General features: G+C 40.9%; 1 protein-coding gene across 2 annotated transcripts in view; it reads left to right on the plus strand.

Annotated features, from left to right (window-relative positions):
* The first annotated feature begins 989 nt into the window (after positions 1-989).
* LOC133444400 (synaptic vesicle glycoprotein 2B-like) overlaps positions 990-24,531 on the plus strand; it is a 62,605-nt gene continuing 39,063 nt past the window's right edge. The window contains exons 1-3 of one of the 2 annotated variants that reach the window (XM_061722162.1): positions 990-1,245; positions 15,144-15,713; positions 17,069-17,295. In XM_061722162.1, the coding sequence (XP_061578146.1) occupies positions 15,478-15,713; positions 17,069-17,295 (463 nt within the window). In that variant the 5' untranslated portion in view covers positions 990-1,245; positions 15,144-15,477. Of the gene's footprint in view, positions 1,246-5,132; positions 5,235-15,143; positions 15,714-17,068; positions 17,296-24,531 lie in introns of those variants that run through there. The other variant, XM_061722161.1, reaches the window with a different exon arrangement.

A 24,531-nucleotide genomic window follows, 5' to 3' on the forward strand; every position in this document is an offset into this window, starting at 1 on the left:
ATAAATGTATAATACACACTCCACGTGTTTAGAATAAGATCTAAAATTAACTATCACTCAAAATGGCTGGATGTTCAGTTTGTGCCGCTCTGAACAAAATACTGCAGCTTCCATCTCGACTGCCAGTGTTTCCATCTCACACCGACAGTGATGAGCCACGTAATTAACATGATACCTTGATTACTTCTTGGCTACCCTGCCTCTATCTGACGTCAGAATAAACACCAGGAGCACCAGACTGTGTGTGTGTGTGTGTGTGTGTGTGTGTGTGTGTGTGTGTGTGTGTGTGTGTGTGTGTGTGTGTGTTGGCTGTTTGCTCCCAGCGTGAACGTATTAATGAGCAGGATCCATATGGCCTGCCTGCAGGGTGGCGGATGTGCTCTAAACATATTCACAAAGATTTCAGACATAAAAATAATTACTGCTTCATCATGCAATCTCATATAATAATACGGTTTATGATTTTTGTTTTTATTCAACATTTTATGTCATTTAGACAGACTTGAAGCAGAATACTACCAAGATAGGAGAGAAAAATGTAATAGAGTTAAGAAATATTAAGAAATGTATGTATTAAAGATTACCGAGCTGAGGCAAAAATACATACAAAAAAGATAAATGGAAACAATGAGAGTTTCAAGAATAAGAAAATGATGATACTGTACATTGATACATTGTCAAGTGGGAAACTTTGAACCTAAATTCTGAGTAAAACACAGCGATTTGCACTGAAAAATAATTTGATGAGGAGTAATGAGAATAAAGATTAATTTTGTGAAGAGAGAAGTGTTGCAGATATTGGAAGACTGCACATCAGCTCAAAGAATCATGATTTATGCTCGGGATTGCAGGATAGAAGTTAAAAATGCTGCACAGCAGTCGTTACGGGACGGATCGTGCACATACCTACTAGAGTGACACATCATGTGTGAGTAACACACACTGTGGTGCAATTCTGTGAAGAGCCAGACCTGCACGATGGTGGTTAGAGAACTATGCACCCTTTCAGAGAACCAAACTTACAGGAGTTAAGTGGCTGCTGATAGGAGACTCAATGATCACAGCCGACCCCTGGCTCATTCTTCATCTCCTAGTTTTAAAAACTTTCCCTGGAGACAGCAGAGATAAACGGATGCCCTGCTGGAACCATTCATCACGGCCAGATCCACTCATCCCCTCCTACTACGTCCTCATTGTGCCAACAACTCTGCACCATTAAGGACAACATTTTTCTACAGCTGCAAGGTTAGTGAAACATTAAATATGTGCAGTATTTGTCAGTGATTTCACATCTAAAAAGTTAGCCTCAGTTATAACTAGCCCCTCTTTTATTTTATGTGGTTCATTTTACATTTTCAGGTCTTAATCATTCATGTTTGGCTGGGCAATTAATAACATATTTTTCCATTATATGACAAACTCAGAATGCAGATTTGCTCCTTCTTCACTCTCACTTTAAAATGTAGTCAACGTAAATTAAATATCTGTGATTTTTTTCATTTTGAATTACAAAAAAACAGCAGTTGTGCAGTTTTTTGTCGTACCAAGACAGCAAAGAAGTGTGCAAGTCTTTTTTTCTCAATTTACAAAGAGGTTTATACTAACAGTTTATTTTTTTCAGTTAGTTATGTATTCAATAACTGATTACTATTTAATGAAAAAGACGTGAATAAGCCTGCCAGAGTTTGATGAGTTAAATGAGAAATGTTCCTTTTAATCAATATCAATCAAAGTGGGGAAATATAAAGGATTTTTAAGTTGAGATTCAGAAACATGATGACATGCATCACCCCACCATATCCTTTTATCCCCAGCCTCATTGGGGAGGGCATTTCAGAAAATTCAGACAATGAGAATCATATTCTTCATCTCATTTCCCATTTTGTTCAGCCTACCATGAACACATCTCCAAACAAATGTGTCCCTTTTGCTCACAATGCCAGCACAAGCATTTAACAAAAGAAAACACATCATGATTTGATGCTCTGAAACAACAGTGATGAGGTGACAGCTACATCATCTGTCCAGCCCTTTGTATTTTATGATTTTTTCACTAATGAGCATTAAAAGTATTTGATAACCATATTTATTCCCTCCATGTTGCTGAATCAGGCTCCTTTAGAAGAACGTTTATTAAGGAAACACCTGGGTATCCTCCGGACAGGCTAACTCCACCTGGCATGTCAAATAGTCACGTCAAGTCTGGCTCCTCTAAAAGAGTTATGCTATTTTGAATTAGTCCATTGAATATAGCCTAGAAATTAGATCACAAGCAAATTGAAATGTTCTTTAGATGTTCTCTACAAGGAAGGACTGATTTGATTGGCTCCCCAAGCTGCTACGGATGGTAGCTAGATATGTAGCTACCATCCGTAGCAGCTTGGGGAGCCAATCAAATCAGTCCTTCCTTGTAGAGAGAGTCAACATGATGACAACAGAGCAGCAACATCATTCGGATGTAAACAGGATAGTTGCAGTTGAGGATTAATTTAATTCAATTCAATTCAATTTTATTTATATAGCGTCTAATACAACAGATGTTGTCTCTAGACGCTTTCCGATTAACGGCGGTTTGACTCGGCTTTGGCCTCGATAGTTAAAGATTCAGACTTTTTCTTTGAAACATGAACTGAAGATGGCACTCAAATCATTCCTTTGCAAGGTAAATGTGCTCACTCAGATTCTTCTGACTATAAGGCTATAAGAAAAAGGTTTAATTTAACCTTTCACAGAACACACTCTCTCATTGACTCGTTTCCGTTACACTGAATATGTAGACTTGTTCGATGCCCTAATTGAGTAGCGCTGACCAACAGATGAATGAGCAAGCGTTGGCACTGCCCTTTAGATATGGAGGGATTATGGATTATTTTCAGACTTTACATCTATCTAGATTTGGATCCGATCTAGGAAAAACTCCCCTTTAAAAGCAAAATATCTGTGGTTGAGGCAGGTTCAGAAGGGATGCCCATCTGACCAGTTTATTCATAACTTCAAATAAATATGTGAAGTGTATGTGTGTAAGTGTGTGTCTGTTTGCAATAAAATGTACTAAAAATGTAAGTATTTTAAAATCAGGTGAGCAAGCAGTTGCTAAAACCAAGAAACCACATAAACTGAGGGAGCATCTACACTGGTATTTATTCACAGAGTAAAAACAGGAATAACATCACAGGTAAAAGCTGATAAAATGAGTCCAAATAGTCCAAATAAACCTTTTCTAGAAACGTCTTCTGTGGGGGGGTAAGGGGCCTTGGCACGGTGGTGTGGATTCGTGAACAACATTCAGCTTTGGACTCTGTCAACAAAGGATTATTTTATCACGACTGGAAGGGTAAGCGACACTTCATTCATCTGCTGTAATTAACGAAGCGCTAAATAAAGGCACGGTGCCAACACAGTCAGTGTAAGCTAATGTCATCGGCATGTTCATTAGAATCAACTGTTACTGCGGCTTTTCACCAGATAGATTCGACTGTGTTTACTGTGTGAATGAACTTTAAGCCTCATGTATTAATTTTTTACATCTATGATAACAAGTTGTCATGTGGGGGCCTTTTTTTATTTTAGGTGAGTCATTCACTTGGTCTAAATGACCCTCGTATGAAGGCATGGGTCGTGGTCAGAAAGGAAGGTCTTGTGCTTAGAGCCCACTGTAACTGCACAGCCGGATTCGGTGAGAGCTTTTCTTACAGTAGGTAACAGCTGTCTTGTTTGCAAGTTTTATGGCATAAATCCTTTTATGTCGCCTCTCTGGATCTTTACATATCTGATAAGAAACTCTATCTGGTGCCCTTTTTCTTATATTCTGGCATCCCAGTGCACGACAGCTATCGGGCATCGTTTCTATAGTTTTTTTAGACATTCTGGAGTGGTGCACGCTGGGAATTTTAACTTCACGGCCCGTCGCTGGTGCAGGTGATTTGGGGGCAACACTGCACGCTAAAATCATAAATACTCTAAAACTAAAACATACTGTACGCTGCAGCCATAAAATACAACTACATTTCACCCGTGTGACAAAAACATCCCAAGTTGATAGCTCCTACATGTATGTTTATAGCAAAGAGAGTGTAATTTAAATATGTATTGCCTTATTTTCTAATGCAAAAATAAAGATAGATTCAAAAATGTCAAAAGAAAACATATATAAATATTTGAAATTCTGATGCATGGAATAATGTTTATGATTTTTGTTTTTTTGTATCTTTTGAAGTATTTGAAGGAGAACGCAAAGGTGCACTTACAAGAAACAAGGGAAGGCTGAAGAACGATGATTCTGACTCAGCACTTTTTCAGCCAGCTGAGCCATAAAGTAGTGGATACAACGACAGCCTTAGTGAACATTTTTGTATTTTCTACACATTCCTAATGTGAGTAGCAGCCCTAGTAACCTCCTCTGTTCCAAGTCTTCCCATAGATCTGGGAGATTCTGCAGGGATTCACACATCCACATCTGAAAGCAAATAGATGCCGATCTCTCTCCCTCCCTCTCTCTCCCTCTCTCTTTCTCAGAAGCCATGACATCCTTAAAAAATATAGAGAATTTTAATTTCATGTCAGTCAGAGCTGTCTGAGCAGAAGGTGCTGTTGAGACAGCGACCAATGAGAGGGGGCTTTTCTATTTCATGTTCTCGCTTCATATAAAAAAAACAATAAAATTGATTAAAACAGATAATAAAAGAAAAATGATCAAGATGATAAAAGAAATATGATAAAGAATTATTTTTCAGAATTTATACATCTCCAGATTGTTTGTATCATCATAGAAAAACATTGAGCATCTCTGCTTACATTTTAAGTCAACACATCTGCCACTCCCCTCCTCCTCCTCCTCCTCCTCCTCCTCCTCCTCCTCTCCTTCTCTCCATCCCTCCTCCCCTCACTTGCCTCCATCCCCCTCCTACCAGCCACCCATCTGCCTCTTCCACGCCCAGCCCCACTCCCATCGCCTGCTTCCCCCTCTTGCCAGGCGAATGGCGTGGTCGTGTATATGGAGGAGCAGGGAGGTGGACTGTACCATACTGCGGTGGTGGGGGGCTGCAGGGGGGTGGGGGGCTGCTGCAGAGAAAGAGGGGAGGAAGGGAGGGGAGGCTGCTGGCACTATCCTTCCCCACTCTAATCCCTCTCAGTCCTGCCTCTGTCTGTTGATGCGCTCTACATTTATAAGTCCAGAGTGAATTTTAGAAATAATTTTGTTTGTGGGGTTGGACACTTTGGATTGTCTTGTCTCGGTAAGAAAAGTAATTTTTTACTGTTGGAAATGTTTGCAACTTGTAGTAGATAGTTAAAGATGTATCAGATGATGTTGGAATATCCTCAGAAAAATGTATATTATTCTTTTTAGGTTAGAAAAACAACATTTAAACGTGAAGCAGTTTATCCTACGGTATAAATCAGGGCCATTCTCATAGAAGGTACTTTATTATGATGCCTATTGTGTTTTTTAATTCTGCTGTTTGGTGCCAAGCTGATCAACACTGATCAATACTGTTTAGGCTTTGAGCAGATCAGTCATCAGAACTTTTTGCTCTTGAGTTATATCACCTATTGTACAAAATGTAAAGCAGAGGAAACCCATCTGAGTTGATGAAGAGTGTAAGGATGGGGAGTTATAGGCCTTTGAAAAGCTGCAAAGTAAAAGAAGGCATGAATCTATTTATAACAGGCAGGAAGCTGAAAAGCTTCGATTCAGCTGGGATTGCTTGCCAACAGCATTATATAATCAATTCAAACACTTGTCTCAGGTTGCACTGTTCTTTGTACCGTTTGTAGACAGTATAATAGCAAGAAAATATGTACACTGCTATAAGGAGGTTTGAAACTGTTTGATCTGCTGTGTCTAGCTTTGCTTAGGCCGGGTGAGACTTTAGACCTCCAGAAAGGAGGCTCCAGCGGTGAGCATGAAATACGGTTCCGTAAAACAAAACTACCTGTCATCTGGATTTCGCTTTAATCATGAAAAGGGTCCCTGGGTTCACTCTCCACGCAGACAGTTCTTCATACACTTTTATAAGCTACTGTAAGAAATGGATGAGTGGTGAGGGACGTGTACGGTTACCTTGCTGCTCTGTTAAATTTTGGGGGTCCTGCCAGCCCGATTCAGAAACACAATTTAGTTGAATAAATGAATTTAAAAACTATAACGTAAGTGTATGTTTCTACCTTCAGACTTCTGACCAGTGATGAAACAACATGGTGATAGGTCCGTGTAAATATTTTTTTGTGCCCCCAAACCTGACCTAAACGAAAGCGCACACCGCATGCACACACACATGGACACACACATGCACACACACATGCACACACACATGCACACACACATGCACACACACATGCACACACACATGCACACACACATGCACACACACGTGCACACACACGTGCACACACACATGCACACACACACACATGCACACACACATGCACTCACACGTGCATAGCCACTATAGAAAACTGCTATTGTCACCATGTGGACTAATGTTGTGTCTGGCCACACTCACCCTGCAAAGCAGGGGAAGTCTCCTCCTGCCCCCCCAGCGGTCGAGTCAATGCCGTTTAATTTATGAAGGTAGCTGGCAAGCTTTCCTCCAGCTGGCTTTTTCCTCAGTTGCAGTAAAAAACATCTAATTTTGTCATTTTTGCTTTAACATCATCCTGGCTCTTTTTTCTTTCCTCTTTTGTGCGCTGCTTTATTGCTTGGGCTTTCTAAACATGAGGCTACACTATTTTTGCACTTAACATGACCGACATGTAGCCTATTAAGATGATCGGACTATTCCTTTCACAAAACTTTTTTTTCCTTTCTCCCTCCTTCATGGGCCCTTGACGGCGTCTGGGCCCCCGGTACAGCTGCACCGGCTGCACCGCCGATATTTAGGCCTGTGCTTCTGACATTGGACTGGTGTTCTCAGATATATTACGTTGTTTTGCCTCCTTTAGCTGTAGTTGTAGCCCAACATCTCCTTGGCGGGCCATTACATGCTTTTTGTATAACTTTATGACTGACATAAAAGCTGTGACTAAGTGGCAGCACATGTGATATTCACTGCAAAAACTCAAAATCTTACCAAGAATATTCGTCTTATTTTTAGTTAAAATGTCTCATTTTTAGTCAAAAAATCTCATTACACTTAAAACAAGAGTCATTACCAGAAAAATAACTTGTTATTTGACAATTTTCACCTGTTTCAAGTAAATTTTCACTTGAAATAAGTAGAAAAATCTGCCAGTGGAACAAGATTTATCTTGGTAATCTTGGTAAAAAAAATCTTGTTCCACTGGCAGATTTTTTCTACTTATTTTAAGTGAAAATCTACTTGAAACAGGTGAAAATTGTCAAATAACAAGTTATTTTTCTGGTAATGACACTTTTGTTTGTTTGACCAAAAATGAGACCTTTTAATTAGAAATAAGACAAATATTCTTGTTAAGATTTTGAGTTTTTCCAGTGTACCACTGGAAAAGAAAGATGGATGTAAATAAGTTTACAATCCAATTACATCAGCAAGTACAATGGACACCAACAGCAATCAAGACAATAGCTACACATTTTATGCAACTCAGCTAAGGCTTCTGGTCATCAACTTATCAATGTTGTCTGAAGTATAGTCATCATCATTAGCTTTTAATGAACACCTCATGTGGCGTTCCATGACTGTCCACAAACTACAGTAGTGAGGGAGAGTTGGTGCTGCATGAAAGTGCATGCCCTTCTTTCCAGATGGAGCCAGTTGTAAACAAGCTCATCGATGACTCAATCATCAAATAACAAATGAAATGAAATGGAGATATGCCTCACATTTGTGGGTTTTGATGGAAAACAAATACAGCCTTGTGTAAAGAGAAACACCAGCATCCAGTTCTTGTTTTGATGCTTATATATATAAAAAAAGCACCATAATATGTTCATGCTTGGGTTACCCAGGATCAATATACTGCCAGTGCGTATGGATGTGGGATTCAATTTGTCTAAGTCTCACCTTTCACATGGGATCAAATGTATGACTTTAAGCATTTAAATATAGTGCTCTTTATTTTTCTGGGAATCTTCCTGTGAGTACAAAGTCTCTCTTGGACTCAATTTGCAAATGGAGAGTACCTTTGTTGTAAAACATCAATTTTTGTGGTATTTTCATGTAATCTGGACTACAATTCGGTAAGGCATAAAGTTAGCTCACAACTGTTGAAATCTACAGGCATCGTATGCAATAAATAAATAGATAAATAAATATTGAAATATTGAAATTAAAAGGGATTGAGGAAATTTGAGGAAAATAATCACACTGTCACCTGCTTAGGTGAAGGTGCTTCACTTTTCATATTTGAGTGATTGCATTTAAATTGCTTTTCATCATCAATTATTATATGCGTGAATCTTTGATAGCCTCCCATCTTGACTCCCTTCGAGTTGGAGGGTTAATCTGATATCACCTTGTAAATTCTTGTCAGATTAGTTGCCCCCCTGTGTTCCTTAAAGCCAAACATTGTAGGTCAGGGTGACACTGATGAGGACAGCCATTGTGCAGAAATGGTATTTTCAATATGTTTAAGACTGGACAGTGAATCAAGAGAAGTATAACACTGAAATCCTCCTAGGGTCATATTGTCACAATTATTTATATTAGTGTCACAAGTGCACACTGATCAATTTAAACATGAGAGTGGTGGATTAATTGAATTTATGAACCAAAGAAAATCAGTTTTTCACCTGTTAAAACTTCAGAGAAGTCAGTTTTATACTATAAAGGTTTGTGCACTGATAGAAAAAATTTGAGTCAATCAATGTTGAAATATGGTTAGGCAGAAACATTGAATCCATGTTCAAGCCATGTTGAAGTCTGGTCTGCGACAAACAGAATACATTGATTAGACGTTGGCATTAGAACTGGTAATTGGTTGACGTAATATTTCATCACCATCACTATTGTTCCCCATAGGAGAATCTGCGCTACGATGCACAACTCCTGCTCTTTTAGAACCGTAAACAAGGTTAAAAGGACCCATGTCAATTCTTATGGTCTCAATCATCCTAATAAATGTAAATATGGTTCCACTCTTTTCTTTAACTTTCAATGATTTGATTTAATTTCTATATTTTTTCTTAAAGTCACATATGTACAAACTGTAGAGTATCAGAATAAAATGTATTTGAATTCTAAGTTTTTGAATGCTCAAATATTGATTCAGGATTAGCAGTTGAGTAGAAGTGAAAGCAGACCTACCTGAAGGAAGTGTACCATCTTGATAACAAGACAGCACATAAGCAAACTAAAGATAAGGGGTACTTGGTAAACATGAATAGACACTTGAATGTTCCTTTAAAATCTGCTGATAATTCAAATTAGATTCTGCAGCTTCTTTTTTCTCCAGTTTGAAAAGATAAACTGTGCAGTTCCCACTGCTGTAGATAGGAACATGATGCATTATTAATCATATTTAAATGACTGATGCAGGGACCTTCTTCTCTCAGCTGTCATCACAGGTTTGAGCAGGGCTGTATTTGTGTCTCTGCCATGAAATTGGTTAAATTCATTAAAACAGGTTCTATCGCATTACAGGTGGGACATGAGAGGGGGAGCGTCTTCCATTTAATATCAACCTGAGTTTTACATGTTTTTCAGGTTATATTATTTGTACATGTTAAATTAGACATACTATCCCTCTGTTTTTACAATTTGATACCATTTCCTGAGGTATTAATGAAATGTTTGTGAGATTATCAAAATATCACATGGTTATAGCACCAAAGCATCCTTTTCAACTTCGCCATTAACACTTTATTCTCAGCAGCTGGTTTAAGGGCCTGGGGTTTCTCCCTTATCTTTACGCCTTCTGAGGTGTGCCTCTTTTGGAATCTCTACTGTCACTTTTTTTTATTTATTTATTTTTTTTAAACTAGTTGTTAAGTTGTTCTCCATCAGTTGCTCCCTCATTTGGAAGAGAATCATATTTTTGAGAAATTTCAATTTGGATTCAGAACTTGGGGCCTCATGTACAAAAAGGGGATGGATTTCGTTGTGAATCTTTCGCGCTGGTGCAGGAATGTATTCAAAACTGTGTGCACGCCCAAATCCACACATGTTTCTTCTGAACATCACAACTAACGTGTAATTAAACAATGATGCATAGCACGACACTCATCTCTGTCTCCCCCCTCAAGGAGGTCAATTTCAATGTGATAATGAGGATAACTATCCATCCGCTTATCCAAACAAGGAATTTGCAAAATTTAATTAAGAAATATTTTAAAACATATCGAACGTGAGCTGGAGACACTCCTGTCAGAAGTTGATGCCTGGGAAAATAATTTATTTGGAGGACATTTCCTCCGATTTGAGGAGAAAAGATTGAAAATAAAACAGAGTAGCATGCTGTGGTTGTGTTGACTGCGTTGCATTATGGGTATCGTTGTTCCTTGCGTTGTGTTGCATTCCGTGAAGAGTTGAAGAGAAAGACTGGCCTCCAGCCGCAGGAGGAGAGACCAAAATTGATCCCTGTTGCTTACCAGAGGGGCAGAAGAAGAAGTTCCAGAATCTGGTCTGTTGAAGTCCGGCCATCACCAGGATGAGATACCGGCCTCTGTCACCAGGATATATTACATCATATATTGCTGAGTCACATCAGTCATCAGTTCGTACGAACCAAACCTTCAGTGACACATTTTTATTTAAAAAAGTCAATTTTAGGGAACCGGTTCTTTGCTGCAAATTGTATTTTAATGTTTGTCTATTCAGACACAGTTATGGGATATTTTAGGATCTGGCTTTTATCTTGAGTAGTCGTCCCATATGGTTGTCATAGCAACAGAGATGTCCAACCTGTCAGCACCTCTCGCTGAAAGGTTTGTGTTGGTCCGAACTGGAGCGTCGCTGGGACCAGTTCACCAGATCCTCTTGGTGACCTAAACCAGCTGATGATCCAGTCTTCATCCTGGACCAGCAGATCAGTGTGGGCCCTGAAGACTCGCTCCTGATTCTGCATCAGCAGGTTCCTCAGACAGAACCAAGGCTGTCGTTGTGATTTGCAGGTTACATCATTTTATGCCAACCTTTAGCTGTATGTTCAGACCATGAAGTTAATTGTGAAATTGTTGCAGTTCCACTCGTGTGTAACTTATCTGGTGATGTGTGGACTATCGTGTCCTTCACGTGTGGTCGTGAACTTAGAAATGTGGGTACATAGTTGAATGGATGAATGAATGGGATGCCTGGGTCTGGGGCCCTCCGTTGTCGGGCCTGCACGGGTGTCGCCTTGTTGGGGGGTTCCCTCTCTCCGGGCCCGTCTCCGGTCCCCCCCGCTGCCTCTGCGGCGGGGCGCCCCTCTGGTCTTGGAAGGCCACTTTCGTGGGGGGCGGGTGCGCCTGCCCGCGTCGGCGGCCGGGGCAGCTCTGTCTCTCCGGGCAGGCTGGCCCCCTGCCGGGTGGGGGTCGTTGGCCTGAAGGGTGAGGGCCTCCTGGCCGCGTGTCCGGCCCGGACCGGGTGGCCGGTAGCGGTAGCTTAGCTCAGACTGCGATCAGATCTTAAGATTTAGGTCGATTGCTGTTATTGTTTTGGTTGGCTCCGTGCCGGTTTCGTGTTTTGTTTGTGGTTTTTTGTTGCAGATTTCCAGTGCTTGACGTGTGTTTCCGTGTGTTCCTGCTTCCTGGATTGGCAGTGGATGTCGTCATTTACAAATCTATCTGCCCATAATGCCTAGCTCATCAAACACGTTCAAATCCATTCACGGTTGTCTGGTTGACATCAAACTCTGGCTGTCACACAATTTTCTCTGTTTGTATGGGAGGAAAACTGAGTGGCCCAAGAGTGTCGACAGTGGCTCTACGTCATGATGCTATGGCGTCTAACCTTAACTATGTGGTCAAAAATGTGGATGTGACCTCAGAAAAGTTAACATTTGATAAACAGATTGATTGTTGTCAAGGCAAGCTTTTGTTCAACTTTGAGTCCTTGCTAATGTCAACCCCTCCCTGCGACACTGTGACCGTACCAACATTTTTAAAGTAGTTGTAAGGTGTATTGTGTACTGGTGTATTTTTAATAATTGGATTTGTAATAAAAGCTCCACTTTTTTTTTCCATTTACCTGGTTGGTTCTCTGCATGAGCTTGATATGGAGTGAATGTTTGCACAAATGTTAATCTCCACAACCTTTTATTTAAGCAGACATGCAACACGTCCACATACTGTAGCATTGGACTGTTATAGCCAGGACTCTCGTTACCATGAGCAAGTTTGAATCTGAGTGTGAAGCATTAGCATTAGTAAGCATTAGCACCTCCAAGTCCTCGGTTGGAAAAGGCTGGATTGGCCACTACAGGTTGAGAATGAATTGCTGCCTTTAGTGGGCGAGTTCAGTTCAGGATAGAATGGAGCAGGAGACTGACAGATAGATTGGGACAGGATAAGCAGCACGGCAGATGCTTTAACTGCTTTGTTGTGATGAGGTGAGAGCTGGGTCAAAAAGCAAAGTTGCTGATTTAGCAGTTGGTTTATATTCCAGTCCTCAACTATAATCGTGATCAGGCTGAAACTGCAAACGTGGGCTGCCAGAATGAGCTGGATTAACCCTTAGGGACAAACTCCGGAGCTGAGACATTCAGGAAGAACTCAGACTAAAGTCACTACTCATTAGTATCAAAACGAGCCAGATTGTGTGGTTTCAGCTTCTGGTAAGGAATGCCTGCTGGACACCATCATGGGAGGTGTTTCAGAAAAACCCCACCTGGATGCCTCAGGGAGACTCAGTCTGGAAACAATATTTGAGTACTTTTGCAAAACCCTGTTGTGACCAAAGAAGAAGTAGAGGAGGTGTCTGGGAAGAGGGAGGTTTGAGGTCTGATTCATGCTCAGACTGTTGTCTCTGTAAACCTGTCTGTCTGGATGGATGGATGGATGGATTGTTTTTACAAGTCAAGACTGATATTTTCCTTAGAATTGATCGCTATATGAGATTTTCTTAAAGTTATGGTGAAAACTACGACGGAGTATTAGGGCCAAACTAAGACAAAACAAATTTGGAAATTACGAGAATAAAGTCATAATATAATGAGAATAAAGTCGTAAAATTACGAGAATAAAGTCATAATATAATGAGAATAAAGTCGTAAAATTACGAGAATAAAGTCGTAATGTTGTGAGAATAAAGTCGTAATAGAATAAAGTCGTAATATTATGAGAATAAAGTCGTAATATTACGAGAATAAAGTCGTAAAATTCCGAGAATAAAGTCGTAAAATTCCGAGAATAAAGTTGTGACATTACGAGAATAAAGTCGTAATGAATAAGTGGTAATTTATGAGAATAAAGTCATAATATTATGAAAATAAAGTGGTAATTTATGAGAACTCTAACAGGAAGAGCAGTCTTCTCCCTGTGTAAAAATGAAGAATATTGAGCCTCTTGTGAAGTTATATTTATATATTTATAATATATTACAACTTTATTCTCGTAATATTACGACTTTATTCTCGTAATATTATGACTTTATTCTCATAATTTTACGACTTTATTCTCATTACATTATGACTTTATTCTCGTAATTTCCTTTTTTTGTTTTTTTGTTTGGCCCTAAAACAGCCTACTGGTGAGAACTTGTCTTTCTTGTAAGCTGAATCAGTGTGGATCATTATCATGTTTTCTACTCTTTTGTGATTTCAGGTTTTATATAAAACTGTAAATGGTGCATTTCTTGCTGACATCAGATTAATAATGTGTTTTATTACGAGGGAACTTATCGATTCAGGTTTATAATCCTGGGTTTAGTTGTACTGTATGTTATATATGAGAACATTTTCATTTCCTGCTGACTTACTGGGCAGCCTGTGACCGGATCATTGTTTTTCATTGTTTATCAGATCATTAACTTCTGCCGAGTCATATCTATCTTCAGTTCAGGCAGCTTTGTTGTTTTGTTTCTTTTTGACTGAATACACTGTCTGCATGGGTTAACTCAGTTTACTATGGCTTTCTCTGGCAGTCCAAATGCTTGCATGTTAGTGTGCTGGTACTGCCCATTGGAGTGCGTGTCTCTCACTCACTTACAGCTGGGATAGACTTCATTTCCAACCCTGAATGGGTTGATAACCAATAGATACATGGATGGATGGATCCACAGTGGAAAACACAACAAAACAAGACGCGAAATCAGTTCTGTTGTTCAGCTGTCGCTATTTCTAGAGACTTCATCGTGGACATTACTGAATTATGATTTACTTTTTCCTCTCATTCATTACTTCTTGTTTTATTGTTAGAATTTGAAGTTTGCAGCCCTAAACATAAGATCACAATCTTATAATATGATTATCAAGCAGTCTTGTAATTTGTGCATGTTCAGTGAAAAATGATTCAACACTCCTGTGTATGTCAACTGTACACTGTAGTTGCTTCAGGAGTGTCTGTGAATTTAAGTGAGATAATCAAGCACATCAGTATCGATCTCAATGTTTCTGAGGCTTCAATGTAACACACATTTACTGCCACTATTATCAAAACATCGTAGCAATTTTCTGTAACTGCTTCAATCCTGTTCAAGCTCACAGGGGTCTTCTGGAACCGCTCCCAACTGTCTCCAGACAAAAGACACTGTTGCACTGTAAACAAGCCACCAATCCATCGTAGGGTCTAATACAAGACCAAAGGATTTTTTTCAGTGAGAGTTGGACTTCTTTTTCAACAAGATTTTGTATCGATGAATGGAAGGTCGGACTGCTCCCTGAAAGATTTCCAATGGTGTTAAAATCTGAAATCTGTGGTAATGAGTGGAAATGGTATCTCACGAGCCCTGACCACTCTTTACCAGTTGTAGTTTGATGAATCTCGGGATTGTCTCCTTAGCTGCTGTGTGACACAGATCCAAAATTACATCTTCAAGGTTTATTTGTTTTTTTGTCAGATTTCAGAATGCCTGAACTTGTGATGGTTTCTTTTGTAATTCAGTGATATCAGGTGATACCACGATAAACGGTTATTGTTACCCCTTAATCTGTCCAATGGAAGACTACAATAGCCGAGTGAAAACAAACAAACAAAACCAGATACATAGATAGTTAAATACCTGCAAATGTTTCTTTGCTTGGACTGAAAGAAAAAACCCTGCAACAGGCGTACAAGAAACATAAACTAATATGGTATTTCTGTTCTGCAGGAGTGAATGCTGAAGACGAGGCCTGGCAGGAAATTGGAGTTACCAGAAGCAACACAACGGAAACTTTGAAAGACAGAAATTACATCTTAGGAGACAAACCGTCTCTGGATGAGCTTCAATGCAATGTGACTGAATGTGTTTTGCTGAAATAATCATGATATATTGCTGTTGACTTTACAACACTAGTGCTTATTTCTGATTAAGTCATCTGGATTCACAGAGAACCTGAGCTTCACATCAATGACTTCTTGTGCTTAAACTCTAACATTAGAACAGACGAAGGCAAAGGAATCCTTTTACTGTAATATTAGATTAGGAGGCCTTGTAGGCTGAGATGGCCAACCACTACCAGAACAACATATATCACCAGGGAGGGGAGGACAGCTACGGTACCTATGGAGAAGGAGGTGGCCAGGATGGCTACGGATACCAAACAGACTACCCTGCTCAGGAAGAGGATGCAGCGAGCGATGCGACCGAAGGACACGATGAAGAGGATCAGATGTATGAGGGAGAATATCAGGGGATCCCACATCCTGACGAGGTGAAAGCTGCACAGAGAGCTGCAAGGTGAGGTCCTCAGTGCGTGCGACTTTGCTTGCACACATGCATGTGTAGCACAATGACTGCAGACTGCAGACTGCAATGACTGCATTTTAGTGTCTGTTTAGGCCTCTCAGTCACTTTCTGAGACACTGACTTCTTCTGGACCTTCAGAGATAAACAACATTATGTTGGAATGGGAGCAGCTGAAGGGGTTCTCACCACCCCATGGAGAAATCCAATTGTTTTTATCTTTATGGTCTAGTTTACCTTGAGCTTGTAGATGAAGAATATTGCTATCTTTGGGTATCATAATACTCCCACGTTCCAAAAACATCCCATTTCCAAGTGCCATCCATATCAAGCACTGGGGCCCACTGACCTCATTGATTTGCACCTGATCGGGCGATCACTGGCCAGAAAACTGATCAATCGGTGCTTGTGTATTCCTTTGGGAATTTTATAATCTCTGACAAATATGTGAAACTCTGTCTTCTATTATTCCCCTGCAATATGTTCCCCAAATACATATTTTGAAAATATTTAACTGAGTATACACTTAATACCCATTTAAGACACGTATAATACTCCCACCATTTTTTAAATAACTTAAATTAAGTTGATAAAAATCTTCCTATTCTTCTTAGCAGGGCTTTCATTTGGAAATATGTACATGAATACTGCAACATCTGAATGGACTGATCTGAAATGCTTCAGAATGAATAAATCAAATGCACCATAGCGGGATAATAACATGTCACTCTGAGAAATGATTAAGCCAGCAAAGAAAAATGTTCAGAACAGAGTGGTTATTTCATTAAATGAATGATAATATCAAGCCTGTATTTTTTGAGTGGAGCCACCATGGATGACTGTTCCATTTTTTTCTCCCCTCAACACCTACAGTAGTTGCTGGTTCCTTCTCTGACCATACTGGTATTTCAGAAATGTTCAATCACAGATATAGACGTAACGGTTTGCTCACACAGACATATGGGGAGAGTGCATCCCAGACGGCTTCCAGGGGAGGTGTTTTGGACATGTTTGATTTGAAGTTGGCCCAGGGTTAATGGGTGATACCTCACCGGGCGGCTCGGGGAGTCCTTGATGTCGTCCCAGTAGAGGAAGAGGAAAAATATATTTTTTTTATTTATTGTTTTTAAACCCCTAACTATATTTCTTCCAAATCACATAACTGGGCTCAGACAGTTTACAGCAATATTTCACAGACTTAGACATGCACTGTTGGAAAGTATTGATGTTTTCAAAGGACATGAAATATTTTGATTTCACAACCAGCAGAATTAAGAACATTCTGTGACAAACAAATCAAAGACTACAAGTTAATTTCTATTTCACAGTGTTTCTCTTGTGTGTTCCAGGGCCAAAGCTCGGACAGATGGAAGTGCAGTCTCTGAACTGGAGGAGTTAGCTGAGCAGTATGAGGACATAATGGAAGACTGCGGCCATGGGAGGTTCCAGTGGACGCTGTTCATGGTCCTGGGTTTAGCGTTGATGGCTGACGGGGTCGAGTGTTTTGTGGTCGCATTCGTTCTGCCATCTGCAGAAAAGGATTTGTGTCTGTCCAATGCAGAGAAAGGAACGCTGGGTAAGACCTTTTCTGATTTACTCTTGCTTACAGTGTGCTCTCTCTCTAAGCTGTGCTCATGGCCTCTACAGAAGAGGTTGAGTTTGTTCAGTAATGGTGTTTGTCTGTGGCCAGTCTTGAACATCAGTGCTGCCTCCGGCCTGATACACTTTTACATTGTATGTCCGTCATATGTGTTGTTTTTTCATCTTGTCTTTATTTTGAAATCGTTTGTCTTTGTGCATCACATTAAGGTTGGAGGTTGAATCTTACTGACCTCATCACTGCTTCACCGGTGACCATCCTGTTAAGGCTGAATTATGCTTCTGCGTCACACCAACGCAGAGCACACGCCGTCACCGTGACGCCGTGCTGAACCCTTCAGACTTCTCCGTCTCTCCATTTGGTCGCGGTGCAGTACCCCCCGCAGCCACTAGTTAGCGATCTTTTTCTGAATGGTTTATCCGACTTTTTCCCGTCACAGTAAATCAAAGAAATAAGGACAACTATTGTGCAAAAAACCAAAACAAAAAAAATCACACATAAACGAAGAAAAGAGCCCTGGAAGTTCACTACTGATTCAAACCGGAAACCGGAAATGCTTCGCTTTCAAACGAACCAATCACAGCCCTCTCGGTCTGCGTGTGGACGGCGTCTCCTCGACGCATAGTTACAATTTTCAGGAGGTGCACGTCAGAGACGGCGCAGGTGACGGCGTGTCCTCTGCGTCGATCCAAACCACACGCCGTAGGCACGGCGCCATTTTGACGCAGAACCATAACTGAGCCTTTAGAGGCTCTGAGCTCCTGATGGTTGCTCAGATCCAGGCTTTTTTACGTGATATTCAACAGATAAGGTGTCACAAACACTTGTATGTTGCAGATATCCATTCGACTGAGGCAGAGCTGACAAATGTTAGTGTAGGTAGTCTTAGTTTAAAGGAGCATGAGGCAGGATTGAGGCAGGATTTATGAAAAGAATTCGTATACGTTTTAAGTTTTCTAGTAATAATGTCAGATGAAGCGTTCCAAACCCAAAAGAATGAGCCCTCTAGTGTTTCTCTCCACTGCCTTGAACAGGCTGTGTGCTGCAAAATGTGCTGCAATTCTGGGCCGGAATTTCCCGCACTGTCCTGCGGATGTGACGTCACATGATGCTGCATGTGCGTTCTCCCCGTTCTCCCGTGCCGGCTTCGCTGTTGGCTGCAGTACCCCCAACGGCCGTCGTGGCGAAGGGTGGCGCTAGAGAGTCTCATTTCTTAAAAGGAGCCTCATGCTCCTTTAAAGTATTACTTTGAGATTTTCCAGAAACAATAGTAAAACCACAGATGTCCTGTTTAATGCTTGGATGACAGTTGGTTTTAAATATAAAGGACAAGATAAAAGGCATTTATATAGCCTCATTTGAACCTTCTCTAGTTTCTACATAGTAATGACGTGAGAGTGTGTACTTTTACTGGAAGCTGTGGTATTAAACAAGTATTGTTTTGATGATCTGAAACCCATTTTGACAAAGTGTTGGCTAAACAGTGGTCCTGGTATAGATAATGATAATGACTCTTTTTTTTGTTTTGTTAATGTGCTTTGTGCTTTCTGCTTCAGTTAAATGGCTTATGGGATGAATTAAAAGCCACATTTACGACCACAACTTCAATTTGTGTGGCAACAGTAACCACATGCTCGACTATTATTAGTGATTACTGTGCTGACTCAACAAACTCTGATGACAAGTAATACAAAAAGAGGCTGCATCGATTTGATCATTATAGATTATTCAGTTTCTGCTTGATGGAAATCTCAGCTATATATATGAATCCATCGCCGTTAAGGTAAATCAACTTTATTACCACAAACACAATCAAACAGTTCATGCACTGAAACACTCACTGGATAATGTGATTAAAGCCTTAGAGCTTCTGGATGTGAGTCGTCACTTTTCTTTTCTGCGCTCTAATTAGCTAATGAGCTCTGAGCTGGCAGTCCTGACTCAGCAGGTTGGATGCTGTGTTCTGTCGGTATATCCTCATTACTATTAATCAGTTTTAGTGTCAGTGATATTCAACTATGTGTGTGGTTCATCTGAAATGTGCATTTCCAGTCAGGTTTGGAAAAGGAGATGCTAAAATCACAGATAAAGGAACTAAAGGAAATACAGGGTATGATGAAAGAGGAGAAGATGGAAACAGGGGGGAGGTGAGAGGAGAGAGTCAAAGAGTTAGGAGGTTAATCCTCTGACCAGCTGACATCTGTCAGATTTTCGGTTGCAGCAGAGTGGAGTGGATGAGATGAGACGAGGCTATGAACAGGAAATCTATCATGTTTGTGTACACATCCTTGCAGAGATCAGGTTCCACCGCGGCAGTGTTCTGCACACAAGCCAAGCTTAAACAGCTGAGACTGAAATGTGGTGGGCGTGTTCCAGCCGGTCTCCAGGCCAGATCCTTCCACCTATTTGCAACATGGCGCTGCGCAGTATGAAAAAAAATAGGCTTCAAAATGACTCTTAAAAAACCTGTTATTAAAGGGAGTCCGTCCAGTTCTTCTTATACACACTATGATCGCCACCAGAGACACAAGTGTTACAAAAGTCAGAGTGTATCATTTAACAGTTGAGACACATGAGAGCAGATTTGTGCACTTGTGTACAAAGCAGCTACCATTGTCCCCCAGATAAAGGCTGTTAGCCCAGGCTAACCAGAATAACAAGCTGGACTGCCTCATCGCCTTTCACTTCTTGCGACAGTTGGGTCCTCGGGTCAATCGCCCTCGTCTTGGATCTTTTCAGGGCCCTCCAGAACTGACCAACCGGAAGAGCCATTGAGGACTAGTAAACTTCTGCTTTGCCTGGAAGTGGCAGCCTGCAGCAGCTATGTGTCCTGACAGACTCCCACTTGTCCTTGTTTCATCTCAGAGACCTTGTTTCAGATGTTGCTTCTATAGCGACATTAGAAATGAGGATGTCTGGAGAGATTTGATCAGAATGAGCAATAGTTAACATCACAGGTTAGCATGAGCTAAGCTAAATAGGTCATGGTTAAAAATCTAGTTTCTGGTAACTTAACTGAGATGGACATGTTTCCACTGGCTCTCTGTTGGAGGTAGGCAGTACAAAGCTTTGAGTGAGTAAAATTTATTTATAAAGCACATTTAAAACTAAGATATTACTGACCAAAGTGTTGTATATGATAATAATATATATATTTTTTTAATGCTGATTTCCAAAGATAGCAAGCCTTTGCCACCAAAGACTTGAATAACGCTGTCGCTAAAAAAAAACAACCCAATTAGGCATACACTTGTGGCTTTGTATACATTTACCCAATGAGTAGCAGCTCACCTTGTACAGTCGTCTTACATATGAGATCTAACCTTTTTTAATTTTCTTTTACTGGACTGTAAGTTATTACACATTATGGTACACTAAGTTCTCACCTATTAAACCAATATTTCAGTCAATATATTTAGTTTGAGCAATGCCAATGCCCTCATCTGACCATCTATGCCATAGTTTTTGGTGTCTGGACAGGCAGTGCTTCTTATTTAATGATGCAATCTGTTGTATACTGATCATAAGATAAATATCTTTCTGGAATTATCTTATAATTACAAGCTCTGGATTGAAATTTCCAGGTGGTTTGATCATCAGTGTAAAGACAGGGTGACTTTGCTGACAACAAAGATGTTACAGATAATTTATTGTTTCATGTGTGAAGAAAAAAAATGAAATGTTGTTGACAAAGATTCGGTGAGCGATGCATTTGTGCAGCTGCTTTTAGTTTAGTAAAATCTCTTGGAATTAACTTAGACCCATCACTGTTCTGTCTTGTCTTCATCAATAATCTTTTCTAAAGCCAGACCGGCTTCCCATCAGCAGCGCACCGAGCAGCAGACGCATGAATCAGGAACTTTGTCTTTTCTCCTTCATTATCTGTCCATCATCACCCTGGTCTCTCTCCATCCTCGTATCCTTCCATCAGACACACCCCCTGAAATATCTAACTCTCACTTTCTCTGGTTTCACCCTCTCCTGTCTCACACCTCCTCTGTCCTCTCACCATACTTTATTTTGGTCCAGAGCTGTGTGTGTGTGTGTGTGTGTGTGTGTGTGTGTGTGTGTGTGTGTGTGTGTGTGTGTGTGTGTGTGTGTGTGTGTGTGTGTGTGTGTGTGTGTGTGTGTATCTTCTGAGTCAGCAGCCACAATGATCGATGCTCTCCGTCCTGACCTTGGAAAGAGCTGCGCAGCATCTCCTCCATCCTCTTCCTCCACGTACTTGATAGCAGATACCTCAGAATGGTTTTTATAACTCGACACCAGTATGATGAGTCATGCACTCAGCTCTTCCCTGTTGCACGGCCATCTGCATACTGGGGCGAGACGTTGCCAGCGAGCCCGTCTCTGGCACCCGTCTGGGTCAGTCCTGGCAGAGGAGGAAGCACGCTGCTAAAAGCTGAGCTGAGTGTGCCGACATGACGCAGACTTGATTGGACCACTCAGCAAAAGGAAAAATGGAAATAGTTATAGATTCAGACTAGATTCAGACTTACTGCGTTTCATCTCTTCAGGGCTGTGCTGCAGGTAACAGGGAGCAGGGTAAAGCAGAAAACTAACTTCAGTTTGTAAGTTCATAGAGATGTCATCATACTGTTGGAGTGTCCATACATGAAGATCTACTTCCTTGTTAGGCTGCACCCAAAGACAAAGCGTCACATAACTGATGAGAAGCAGATTGTTGGAAAAACTAAAAGAAAAAAATGTTAGAAGTAATCTGATAATGGAAAGTCCACTAAAAAAGAGATGGAACTTCATATACCGTAAATATGGGGTCCATTTTTATTACTTTTACTGTACATGTTGCTTTGTGGTATACTACTCCGTTCCATTGCTTTGCTGGTGATGCCTGAGTTTACCTACCAGTTTTAGCACAAATAGTCATCAAAAGAAAGACAGTAAAAGACATATAATGACCAATATGGAGCTGTTTCCTGAACCCACAACTTTCCCCAACAGCTGAGCCAAAACCACACCCCACTACCACACCGGCATTTACCGAACTGTCTCATTGATTTTAAAACCTAGATGAAGCACGACTTTGTTTAACAGCTCCCTTGAGTTGGTGAAGCAGAATGGTGCAGTTGTTGAATCGAGCCATTTTCAGCTAAGAGTGATTGTGAAGTGGAAGTTTTATCTGCCCCCTAAAAGCCCTGGGAAAATACATTATCCTCCTAAGACCAGGCGTACACATATGTGGGAATCACACATATGATTATTTATGTCAGTGGCCCAAAGCCACAAGAACAAACAGTATTCCACCAGGTCATAGGAGCGTAAATGGATGAGAGGCAGCAAACCAGCTGCTCCTGGATGCTCTTAGATCCAAATGAAAACATGGAGTGTATCAGCTGACCTCTTCATGTTATCACTATTTACAACACCTTCATATTAGTGTTTAAGTCTCACCTCTTCCCATGGTTAATGCTCATTTTCTGTATACACCCTGTGTCCTCTGGGTCAAAATGACCCGTCTTCACTAAACCCTCTAATATAAGCAGCTTAATTGAATTATAAACACCAAATTTCATTTGCTTGAAGAAACACCTTGTCCTTCACCACAATATGTGTGAATACCTGTTTTCCCTCTTCACTTGTATTTCTATAGCTTAAGAAAAGGAAAAAAATGTGCAAAAAGGATTTTTGGATTCATTTTTATTCATCCCAATTACTAAAGATTCTTTCTTTTTTTTTCTCCAATGAACAATTTAAGACAACGTAGAATACAAAAATATGAAAAAGATAACAACCCATTCAACTAATTAGCACATGTAGCGCAGTATGCAAGTGCACAGCCTTTGCAGATATATTTCTTAAACCTGCAGCACACAGTTTGTGTTTTACGGTCCTTCTTTTGAGGGCAGAACTGACATCTCTTCCTCTTACTTGCCCTAGCTGGGGAAGTGGCTGTGGTAGCTGGATCCTCAGGTTGATCAGGATGGAATAGATTTCACAACTGCTGCTGAGGCTTCTGTGCGGGGGACATGCTTCCTTCTTTCAATGAGTGAAGTGCCTTTCCTAGCTGCTCCAAGAACACCCTCCTCTTGTTCTTCTTATGAGATATCCAGGTCGGGTTGATCTCTCTCCAGATCACAAAGGCATTGTAGGAGGAAACATCAATGATGTTGTGGAAGATGACCAGGGGCCAGCGGGCAGTCATCCTTCTGCAGCTGTATGTTCCAATCACCTTATCTAGATTGTCCACACCTCCTTTGTTGAGGTTGTGGTCTAGGATGATGACTGGCTTCCTGTCCTCATGATCGCTAATGTCACCGTCTGTGTGCAGTGTGCTCAGAAGTACTACATCCTTGTTTTTCTTTGGGAGGTAAGAAACTACAGTGGTCGTGGGCGTGAAGGCGAACTTTGATGAGAAGACCTCTCTCTCCTTTGTTGCAAGCAGTGCAGGTGGGAGCTCAGGCTTGTTCTTTCGAAACTGTACCAACCATGGTGATCTTCCTCTTCAGGAGCTGCTGTCCAAGTTCATAAGAGGTAAAGAAATTATCACATGTCACATTGTGACCACTCAGTCCCTCTGTCACATCAAGCACAACTCGCATCCCCTGGTTCTTCTCTGGGCATCCACTGGTCAGCTTTCCAGTATATACTTGCATTTTCCAAGCATAGCTTGATTTGGCATCGCAAGCCACCCATGACTTGATCCCATATTTTGCTGGCTTGCTGGGCATACACTGCCGGAAAGGACAACAACCTTTGGACAGAAGACAGCATGAGTGGTTAGTATCAGTGTCACAGAAAACAGTAAAACAAAAAAAAAAATCAATAGTGAAAATCACTTTTATTACACATATGAAAATAGATTACCTCTAAATGGAACCAGCTGCTCATCCACTGTTACGTCAGGCCCTGGATTGTAGAGGTAGGGCAGCCGCTCCACCCACTTGTCCCAGACCTCTCTAATGGCTGCAAGTTTGTCTGTCACACGTCTTGCTGGTCTTGATTCACGGTCATCAAATCGTAGCAGTCTTGAGTAGGTGTGAAAGAGTTTGAGCGGCATTGTGGCTCGGAAAATTGGCCTTCCAATCTCTGCATCCCATAGACTAGCTGCAGCCTCACCTCGGGATCTGTATACACCTGCTAAGATTAGTAGCCCTAAGTAGGCCTGCAGGTCAGTCTCATCCATCTTTTTCCAGCTGTCTCCATATTTGCGAAAGCCCTCCAGATTTGTCATCTCCAGGATTATTTTTTTCT

Source organism: Cololabis saira, chromosome 5 (genome assembly GCF_033807715.1).
Source record: "Cololabis saira isolate AMF1-May2022 chromosome 5, fColSai1.1, whole genome shotgun sequence".
Taxonomy (NCBI): Eukaryota; Metazoa; Chordata; class Actinopteri; order Beloniformes; family Belonidae; genus Cololabis; species Cololabis saira.